The sequence below is a fragment of the Branchiostoma floridae genome, chromosome 3 (genome assembly GCF_000003815.2).
Source record: "Branchiostoma floridae strain S238N-H82 chromosome 3, Bfl_VNyyK, whole genome shotgun sequence".
Lineage (NCBI taxonomy): Eukaryota > Metazoa > Chordata > Leptocardii > Amphioxiformes > Branchiostomatidae > Branchiostoma > Branchiostoma floridae.
In genome coordinates, this window is record NC_049981.1 from 7922336 (window position 1) to 7933709 (window position 11374).

General features: G+C 38.6%; 1 protein-coding gene across 1 annotated transcript in view; it reads left to right on the forward strand.

The window, feature by feature from the left end:
- LOC118411990 (glycine amidinotransferase, mitochondrial-like) overlaps positions 1-11263 on the forward strand; it is a 20362-nt gene extending 9099 nt beyond the window's left edge. Inside the window, 5 exon segments of the mRNA XM_035814540.1 lie at positions 1-109; positions 2268-2405; positions 3998-4229; positions 5349-5482; positions 6402-11263. The exon segment at positions 1-109 is cut by the window's left edge and continues 26 nt beyond it. Coding sequence (XP_035670433.1) covers positions 1-109; positions 2268-2405; positions 3998-4229; positions 5349-5482; positions 6402-6494 — 706 coding nt within the window. The 3' untranslated portion in view covers positions 6495-11263.
- Positions 11264-11374: the final 111 nt, after the last annotated feature.

Below are 11374 nucleotides of genomic sequence, written 5' to 3' on the forward strand. Positions count from 1 at the left end.
TTTCTTCGAGTACCGCGCCTACCGCTCCCTCATCAAGGAGTACTTCCAGGAGGGTGCCAACTGGACTACTGCTCCCAAACCTACCATGGCTGATGAGCTGTATGACCAGGTATGCACTTAAGGTCTCATTGATGAGTTTCTTCTTCCCATAGACTTCTATGTTATAATTCGTGGTTTACACGGGCGCGTTCATAATGAAGCTACGTGAAAGTTTAGCAGATTTTTCATTGTATGTCGAGCACATTTACCCTATATGGTGGAAAAAAATTGCCAACGTCAAATAGACACCAGTTCTTTTTTTATAGCGATTACAAACTACGATTAGTCAATCCCCACAAAAGGCACTTTTTCGCTTCTAGTGTACAACCGCACCACTCAGAACCCAGGACTGTGTACCTCCGACCTAGCTCGCATCTGCAAAACTTTACCTGCTAATTTCTTCAGTTACAAACAAGCCTTTACCAATCTAACTTTTGAGATCAGTCCCGCTGGCTAAAACGGAGTTTCTCACCGCTAAAAACACGCGTCCATGCAGCCGTTTATTTTTTAGCTCGGATCCTTTTAGGGTACCCACTCGGAGTAATACATCAATGAGACCCTATATTGAATCAAGTACAACATATTTCAAAAGACTCGATGCTACAAACAGATTTGTACATATCTTTAGATGTTAGAACTCCCATAGTACAAAAATAGGCAAATACCGTATATTCTCGAATAAAGTACGCACTTTTTTAACTTTTCAAAATTGAAAAGGTGCTACAAGTTGTTGCCAAAGTTGGGGTGCGTACTTTATTTGAGGTCTCTGCACAGAGAAATGGTAAAAAAAGCCTAAAATAAAGCAAGGTGGAGCTACACTTCTAGTAATGTTTCAAAACATGCACATTGTTGTTGTCTTGTAGTTGTCTAAACATGAAACAAAGAAATTGTCTAAACATGATTCACATAAGATTGGCATTTGCATACAATCCTTTTGAGTTAGTGACTTTGACTTGTACAACTGGTTTTTCCTGATTTCTTCTGCCAGTTCTCAGTGATTTTTATAATTTGCAGTAGGCAATTCACAAGTTCATAGAGACAATGACAGTGTAAATGCAGGTTATTTCATGCAAAATAACCTGGGGAAAACATCATAAATTTGAATTTATCCAGTTAAAAGTCTGTTCAAAATTGGTGGAGAAGGGGTGCGTACTTTATTTGAGTTTTTCCATTTTACCTTTCAGTCCCAAAGATCTGTCTAAGACTTGTCCAAAATCAGGGGTGCGTATTTTAATTGGGGTGCGTGCTTTATTCGAGAATATACGGTATATCAAGGACTGCTTTGCTATTAGAAAGAATATCGAAACTAATGATTAGCCTACTCCATTGTGATACTATATCAATGAATTATGTTAGCCCTAGCAACTAGGTTGTTAAGCTTTATCCTATATCTCTATTTTATACTTTGTGTAATAGTCGTTGCCATACATTGTACCATGTACAATTGTCGTAAAAAAAACTATAAAGTTCTTCTAAAAATTCTAAATGAACTAAATACGACCTCCGTGAGGAGGTACTGTTTTTGCTTTGTGTTTGTCTTTGTGTGTGTCAGTAGATATTTGAATATCATGTTAGTAGTTGGAAGTGAGATGGAGATAGGTGCTGCTATACATACCATATGATGTGGGAAGGACTGTCACTTTTCTAGAACTATACTTATATATGACTTAATTCTTTAATTCAATCTACTACTGGACAAGTTTGTAAACTCACAGGAAAAGTTTCTTCAGTTTACAAATCCAGTATAGATTGGATTAAAAAATTAGTCATTAGTGAGAAGTCTTTCCCTCATGATTATTTGCATCCTCCTACGCACGGTCCCCAACGGCTAGCTGACTCAGCCTATGGGGCCCTGCTATGTCATGGCCTACCCACAGTTACCTTCAGTTCCTCGTCGCCCTGCTTATAAATATTAATGAGCTTACCGTTATATGGGCAGTCAGCCGTTGGGGATCGGGCGTAGGAGGATGGTGCTATGTAAGACGTAACATGATTGGCAGATAGCTTCCCAGCGGCCTTTGCGAGACAGCTTTCAACAACAAAAAGCCCAAGAAAAGCCTATTCTCTGATTGGTTGACAGCTGGTTTGTGGCGACAATCATAATAACCGCTGGTAGGCATCTAGATAGCAGGGCCCCATAGGCTAATGCCGTTGGGGACCGGGCGTTAGGAGGATGGACTATTTGCTGGTTTATGTGACTGAATAATTGTACTTCCGTGTGTGTACAGGAGTACCCTATGCGTTCTGTTGAGGATCGTCACAAGCTTGCGGCCGAGGGGAAGTTTGTCACCACAGAGTTTGAGCCCTGCTTTGACGCTGCTGACTTCATGCGTGCAGGGCGAGACATCTTTGCCCAACGGAGCCAGGTACACAGGCAGTTTTGTTTGTTTGCTTGTTTGTTTGTTTGTTTGTCTGTTTGTTTTAGAGTACAATTAGTGATCTTCCTGGCGTCCACAAATACAAACAGGGCTCAAAATACATTCTTCTGCATACCTGGACTGGTGTAGGTAACATTGAAAATGACCTGCACCAGACAAATTTTACCTGCACCACTCAGAATTTAGGAAGCATGGATCATACTAAAAACTGTTCAGAAACCATTGCTATTATTTCTTTTATACTTCATATGTGGTACCAGTCAATGAAGCTAGTAAAAATCCACAATACACCCTGAGAGAGAGAGAGAGAGAGACTTTATTTGTCCATTAGCTGTGATACAAAATTCTAAATTACTAAAAACCCAGTACATGGACATGTGCAGTTTAGGTGCAGGTAGACATCACAAATACCTGCATTAATATGCAGGTGGTATTTCGATCCCTCACATTGTACTCTAAAAGTCTCTTCTTATGTGTGCTAGATGTTTTTGTTATCTATAATTTCTTTTAATTTTCATTTTAATGATTCTTTTCATAAAACATTATCAAGATGCAGAGAGGAAATAGCATGTATGAAGTAAGGGGAGGTGGCAGTTTAGAACATGCTGATTATAGTTACACCAAATTAGTTTATTTTGTTGATCATCAGTTTTGAGAAGAATCATCATGTTCAACTGAATTGTAAAATCAACATGAAAACTGTATCTCAAGGTCAACTACATGTAGTCTTCACACCTTGTTACATACAGTATCAGGGAATGAATACTGATTAGATTTTTTTATCTTGGCTGTTTGCTGAAGTATTGCTGGAAGTGTGAGTTTTTCAGCTTGTATGATGGCATTTCAGTACCATGGAAAGATTCATCATAAATCATCATTCATCATTCCAGATTGTTTTTCATGCTGGAAGTTTTGCTTAAAAAATGCCCAGAACTAAGAGAATACATTGCCGTGGCCTCAGCCATTAAATCCAAAATAATACTAATTACATTGATTTATGCATGACCCACTGAGGATGCATACTTTAAACCAGGTTACCAAATTTATGGCAAAAGCGTGACTGCTTGCTGAATGTTTGCTACGAAATGTCCGCAAACCAAGAATATGAATTGCTATGGCCTTTGCCATTAACTCCAAAATAATTATACTTATTACAAATTGTTCTATATGATTCACTGACAGCCCATGCTCTTATGACAGCTAGACATTCAGTTCAAATTTATCTAGATTACAAAGCTTTTGACCTACTGACAATGTATAATTTAGTCAGGTTACCAACTTTATGGGAATCATGTGGCTGCGCCACCACCTTGAGCCAAAAGTTACCGAAGGTTTGGTAAGAAGCAATTGTAAAAATGTATAACAAAATAACCTGACCCACTGACAATAATTTATTTAATGCAAATTTTACCCCAGGTTGCCAACTTGATAAAAATTGAGTAGACTACCTTGAGCCAAGAGGATACAACATTTCTTAGCAAAAGTTCACAGAACCCCAAAAAATATACTGGTGTCCAAATGAACTGCCCTAATGACCAATTGTTACGTATGACCCACTGACAGTGCATACTTTCCACCAGGTTACCAACTTCATGGGAATTGAGTGGATGCGTCGTCACCTCGAGCCAAAGGGTTACAACGTCCACACCATCTCCTTCAAGGACCCGAACCCCATGCACATCGATGCCACCTTCAACATCATCGGTCCGGGGTTGGTCCTCTCCAACCCTGACCGACCCTGCCACCAGATCGACATGTTCAAGAAGGCCGGATGGACGATTGTCCACCCTCCCACACCGGAAATGCCGGATGGTAAGTGATATTGCTTATGTGGGCCACTTAAGCTTAATTTATCATGTGGCAAAAAAGTTGGAGATGGGATGAAGAAAAAGTGTATCTTTTGACAAAAAAGTTTTTTTAGGCTACCAGGATTTAAGGTAATTTGCATGACCTGGTATGGCAACAACAGATGCACCTACGCTGTGATTTGGAGCCCCTATACTGTGATTTGGACCCCTGCACTGTGCTACTTTCTTGTTGTCTTGTAACAAAGATAAAAACAAATGTTGGCTTTCGTGTAATTTTACTAAATTTGTCCCTCAAAATGCAGGAAATAGTGTTTTCTAAATTCCAAGACCCCCTACAATGCTCACACCTACCTAGTACTGGCACAGCTTACCACATAGCTTTTTTAAGTTGTACAATTTGTCTTGTACATTTTGATGGAATAGCCAAGTATTTTCCCTGTAATTTCAGAAATTCTGTTATGGTTTTATAAAGCTTATTCAGCCCTTCCATCCTACATGTACTAGGCAGAAAATAGCTGCGCAATTACAGCCACCAAATGGTGATCGGATATGCGAAATTACTGTAATGGTAATGGTGCTTCACATGCCTAAATCGACATTTAATGAAACAGAACACCTCAGATACTTACTGTAAACCCATCTACATTTTCGAGGGGACTTGATGTTCAGGTAAAAGAGGAAAGAATATTTTAGCTTTTTTCGAAGTTGTAACAATATGCAATGCAAATGCATATCCACTGCAATATAAAATGTGTAAATAAGACGATAGAAAACATTTAAACTTTTGCAGTTAATACTAAATTTAGTGAATTCTGACAGTCAATTACAGGTTTAACAAATAATACCATGACAAATGGTGGTACATTTCACCAATGAGAGAGTGGTTGCATGTTTGTCATATATCATTTGCATAATGTTTTTATTTTGCATTTCTACATTTTGATGGAGGTAGTTGGGGCTCTGGAATCTGTTTGTTAAATCAAGGTGCCAGTTACAACAAATCTATCCATTGGTTGGTTGATCCATTAATAGATTTACCACACAATTTAGCCATTGTTTGATGGATTGATTGATGGATTGATTGATGGATTGATTGATTGATTGATTGATTGATGATCCCCAGGCCATCCCCTGTGGATGTCGTCCAAGTGGCTGTCCATGAATGTGCTGATGATCGATCCAAAGCGTGTCGTGTGTGACAGCAACGAAGTCGCCACCCAGAAAATGTTCGAGAAGCTTGGCATCAAGACCATCAAGGTAAAGCTCGGTGGATGTGTGATGTATAGTGCCCTCTGGTGTCTTTTCTCATTACTGCAGGGAATTTTCCTCTCAAGCAACATTTCACTATTCAAACTCTCTATAGTTGTGGCTCTAATGTAAACGCACATTTTCACAGGAACTTGTTTTATGATGGGATGAAAAGTAGGATTTTACAGAATTTTAGATTCGCTATTGAAACAATTCTGTTTTACAGCAGTAATACAATGGAGGCATAGGTGTGACATCTTGATTTGGCATTGGAGATTTCGAGGTCACTGACAGCTGCCTAAAGAAGAGGCCATTGCTGTTAAATGCACGCGTTCAGTATATCACTTCAAATAGGTTGATCAATGGTACATTATTTTGCATTATTCGGTATGTGCCCGTAATACACATTTTTACGTATTACATTTATTTTGTGGCCTGTCAGTTAGTAAGGGAGTGTTTCCCTGTACATTAGAGGAGACTTGTCTTACATGTACATAGCCTCCTAGTGACATTTCAAAATACTGCAAGCGACAGGTGTAATTTTTGCAGGTGAACCTTCAATGCTGGGAGGTAGCATAGCATTTCTGAGTACTGCAATAACATGTATATTTTCATAGGTAAATCTTTGTCATGCCATCTCACTGGGAGGTTAGTTCTAATAGCTTACATGTGCCCCTTAGCGACATTTCCTTGTACTGCAAGTAACTGGTGTATGTTGTCACAGGTGGACCTTTGTCATGCCAACTCACTGGAAGGTAGCTTAGCTTACATATGCCCCCTAGCGACATTTCCCTGTACTGCAAGTAACTGGGGTATATTTTCACAGGTGAACCGTCGTCATGCCAACTCCCTGGGAGGTAGCTTAGCTTACATAGGCCCCCTAGCAATATTTCCTTGTACTGCAAGTAACTGGTGTATATTTTCACAGGTGAACCTTCGTCATGCCAACTCCCTGGGGGGCGGCTTCCATTGCTGGACGTGCGACGTTCGCCGCCGTGGTGGTTTGGAGTCGTACCTGTGAGATCCGTCCACCAACACCGTCCGTCCACAACGTGTCCACATTGTGTGTGTGATTGAAACTAGCTTGCTGTGAGCCATATACAGTATGTAGGAGTATAGAACAATATGTGTGGGGGTATAAAAGAAATTACCTTGTGTAACATCTGTGGAAGGACAGGGAGTCTATAATGTATAGGGTCCGAAAAAAGATGTATATGGTTTCAAACAGTAGTGTCAAACAATTTGATTCACCGTCAACATTTGTATTTTTAAACAAATTTTGAGCATTCTTCGAAATTGATGAATTTCAATTGAGAAAAAATTCAATTGAGTCTTATTAATTGCTAACTCTTTTGATTTTGTATTTTGATTGAGGTTTTTGCCATTTCTGGTGTTTACAATCATTTCTACTTGAATACACATCAAAATACATATATTTTGTGGTTTTAGGTACATTGGGGGTCTAGGTGTATATTTTATAAATTTCTCCCCATTGCTCTTATTGTAGAACTCACAACAAATTTTCAAAACTTGAAGAAATTCTTGGTACATTTATGATTTTTTTCTAAACATTTTTGGTTACTCCTAGTATATCAGGTATGTGCATGGGAAAAATACCCTGGTATTAAGCTACATGTAGCTCATGGTTAAAAATGCACATGTCATGCACAGTGCTCCATTGGAAATATGTCAAATTTGATGGCCCCTGAGACAAATACAAAACAGATCTGGATATGTTTTAAGCATATTCTAGAAAACAACTGTGAGTTAGATACCTTTACCTCGCTTATTCACAGTGACTTTTAGTTGTTTGGCAACACCTACACTGTTAGGTGGTGAGATTATTATTGTTTGGAGATGATTGTGACTGAAATGACCCTTGTTGAGAATGATGGTGATCTGTCCCTCCACAGCTTGTTCCACTGTGTGCAGTGCTCAAGGTGCCGAACTATATTTTGTTCTGTCAATTGTATTAATGGGCGGGCTCTCGTTTGGTTAAACATACTTCAAAGCCAAATTCAAACATGTTCAACTAACCCCGAGGTCAGGGTCAAACTGGCCTTACCAGGGTAGTGAATGAGTTCGAGTTTGGCTGGGTTTTGGTCGTACCCCATGGAAAACCAACCACGTAAAGTGAAGTACAAATTATGTGAGTCAGAGCCATTTTTCTGTTGATTCCATGGGGTTCTACCTTGTACAACTTGTAGCAGAAGTCTTGGTAGAAAATATTATGTCTTGGAGTGTAAATATATAAAGAGAGGAAGAAGATGTGTTGAGAACTAGGTTAATGTTGTTTCTCTTTAAATTTGTACATGGCATATTCAATATGTTCTTGTCTCTGTTGGCCCTGCCATGTTGATGTGTGGAAAAGTTTGTTCTTAAGTTGAGCAGGTGACTTGTATCAAGCCAGTTTGCTTTGCTGAGTCGTATTTCATTGAATTCCTAGGGCAAAATATTACATTATTTTGCTGAATATGCCAACCAGAATGTTTGTATAGAATTGCCAACCAATGACAGGGTTTCAATCCAGAAAGCAGCCCATCGGCACTAAATGTTGGTGACCAATCACGTCATGGTTCTTGGCACAACCAATCTGAATTTAAGTGTTGTGACCAATCACCTCATTGCTCTGGGCACAACCAATCAGTGTTGAAGTGTTGTGACCAATCACATCATTGCTCCAGCACTCAATCTTGGTGACCAATCACATCATGTCACACAGTCTGACCAATCAGAAGCCATAGTAGGTCTTTAGATTTTCCTCCTAAGAAATCAGGATGGAGTTTTAGGGGCCAACAGAGATTAAGGTTATGTGACCCAAGACTTCTGCTATAACTTAAGTTGTCTTCTTGAGGCAAGGTCTTGAAGTTTGCAAAGAAAGATCACGTTTCTGAGTCTTCAAAAATGGGCACAGTATCAGTAGATGAATAGGTTCCTGGTGATCTGCAATTGTTTCAATTGAAAAGTCCTACCTACCAGCGGGGTAAGAAAGGCAGCTACACAATATGGCAATGGTAGGTCAGGTCCCTTCACTGTTACACGGTATTGAAATGTTCGTGTGAGTTTGGCTGATTCTGAATGCTGGCAATTGCTTGCTGATCCACTAAAACCGCTAGCATGGTGCTAAAAGACCTTGTAAACTCATCTTACTAAAGTGATCTTTCACTCTTGTATTGCTTAAGTTCAAAACAGATTTTCTAGTTGACTAAGTATTGAAATAAAAAAAAATTGTCACAGAACATACCAATATATGCACGTGACCCCAGATTCTAAGGTTTAAGATTCTTTAAGTCAAAACCTTCTTTAGGTCACAATATTATGAAACCATTGTTAAACAGACTTTCAGTTTGGCCTGAAATGTTTAAAATTGCCCTTTTTCTATTAGGTCTTAGTAATTTTACATAACCCTCAAAATGCTACCTTTTGACTGTCCCCGTACAACCATGCAGTGTAAAAGCACCTATTAGCATATTGAGGGTTAAAGAATCCTGTCCACAGCGATTGTTGGACCTGACCTAGCCTGTCCATTTTTTTCTACATCCGAGAAGCGCGTGTCTTAGATTAACTCAGGTTAAGTTTTTACTGAATGTGATTCTCAATGAGTCAGTAACTTCTTTAACAGGGCCAGTAATGTTCCTTCTTGAATGTGAAACTGAAAGATTTTGTCTGAATCAATTTTTGTATACAGTTACACCTTGTGTTTCGTATATGATGTTGATTATAAGAATATTAGTAGTGCTTTCGTTATTGTCTGTCCATAAAAATGATCACTGGGTCTGAACACAGTAGAAAAAAAATATCATGTTGATTATTTTATATGCTGCTATTTTATGTTACTGCTTTCATAATATAACAATTGTTATATACCAGCAATTATCATAATTTTGTCTGCAAATTTGAGACTACATTATCATGATATCTTGTGCTGTTTCCAAAACTGCAGCCAGTCCATGGCTTTCTGGTTGGTGGACTACAGAATTCACTCAAACAAATTTGAACAATTCTAGATACTGCCCCTCTATGAAGAGAAACAGTTTCTTACAATTTGAATTCTGAAAGCCGACTACATGTAGTTGAACATCCATTGTTTTGGAAGGATGGATTGGGAGGAACCAGGATTTGTATCTACCAACTTGTCATTGTGACTACTGTTTTCTAAACTGACAAGCATTTCCATGGGGATGCAAGTACATGTACCACTTGAGCAAAAGAGGGATTTGCTTAGCTGAAAAAAAGGTGAATAACCTCGGCCAGAAAAAATGTGGAAGAGTTCACTTTGAAGGGTAGGTTGCTTGGTGGAAAATGATTTTTTTTTTACTCCGCTCCCTTTTATCTTTTGTGGTACAGTTCCCAATAACTGCCATATATTGAACATAATTTAAATGTTTTTGAATTTCCTGTATGTGTAGCGCATATTGCCAAGACATTGAATTATATAACTGGTCTATAGTAATCACTAATTTACCAGATTGCACGGTACTCTGCATTGACACCTATATCAACACCAGTTAGTCCTAGGGAGCAAAGCGTATCAGTACGGTTTGTTTGAATGTTGTTATAGCTGTCTTCTATGTTGACATCTATGTTAAGTATAAGAATGGACATAGACTACTGAAAGATTTGGAGTGCCTAATGTACAATGTACTAACACTCATTATTGTTTCGGTTGGAAAAAAAGGAATTACCCTTGGACAGCAATGTTTTGGATGGTAAAAAATGATTCTTTAAATTTGATTAAGATATGTTGTTTTCAGGAAAATGCCCATTCAAAACTTTCAATTCTGATTTAAGTGTTTTGAAGTGACTACAAATGTTTGATTTGAAGATCACAGAATTAGAAAAATCTGGTTACACAGTTTGGTAGAATAACTGAGTCATAGTAATACATACTAATAACATGAACATGTGTTACTTTCTTGACTGGTCCTTAACATGTATCATGTAAAGATTTGAACTGATTGATTAAAAAAAATGGGTATGATATCGGGTCAAGACTCTACAGGAGCAGCCTGAACTAAGAAGCAATACGATGAATAGAAATGTGAAATGGTTGTGCACCGATCAATGTTCACCTAAAGAGGGGGAGTAACATAGAAGCTGAACAAACCTTCATCATCGTCATCAATGATCAGCTGCTACGCAGGTGACTGTAAGTTTCTCCAGTCCAGTTTGTCAGCCGCATGATGACGGATTTCCTTCACAGGAGCCCTTAACCCTAAAAGTGTCGAATATCTGCATATATAGGGGAGGCACGTGTCAGCTGGTGAAATCTAATCAACATTGACATTTGATGAGTTAATGTGCCATTTGAACTTCTTGTTCCACCATTTGGGAGGAAAAGTGCCCTATGATATGTGGGCTGCCTGATATATTTCTATAGTTCTTTTCAGGCTCTTCCCCCTACAAGTTTACATTGACATGTGCTGCAGCCTATCTTGAACTAGATTTGAAAGTGCCAACATTTTGTTGTGGTGTCTGCAAGATGTTGATGTGTTCTTAAAACCACAAACTCAGCAGTAGGTCTAAGTTACAATGAAAAGAGCTTTCGTTTGATGTTTCCTGGGTGTCCTGGTAAAATAATCTCAATTCAGAGTTCCTCACAAACCGCTCATATGTATCCACCGTGGTAGCTTTTATTTCTCAAGTGGTTCACTTTGCTTTTTAAAAGAATAAAGATGAAACTGTGAGTTTACAACGTTTCAACATCTTGTACACAATCCAGAATGAAAAGCCATACAGGCTTGCTCCTGATCTGTACGAAAAAGAAATTGTGTCAGAAGAAAAGAAAAAAATATGCTGAAAGTGAGCTTTGTATTCTGCGACTGAAAGACCTTGCATGTTTTTAAGCATAAGACGTTTGTTGAAATGTGTTTCAATGATTATATTTCAATGAAAAACTAG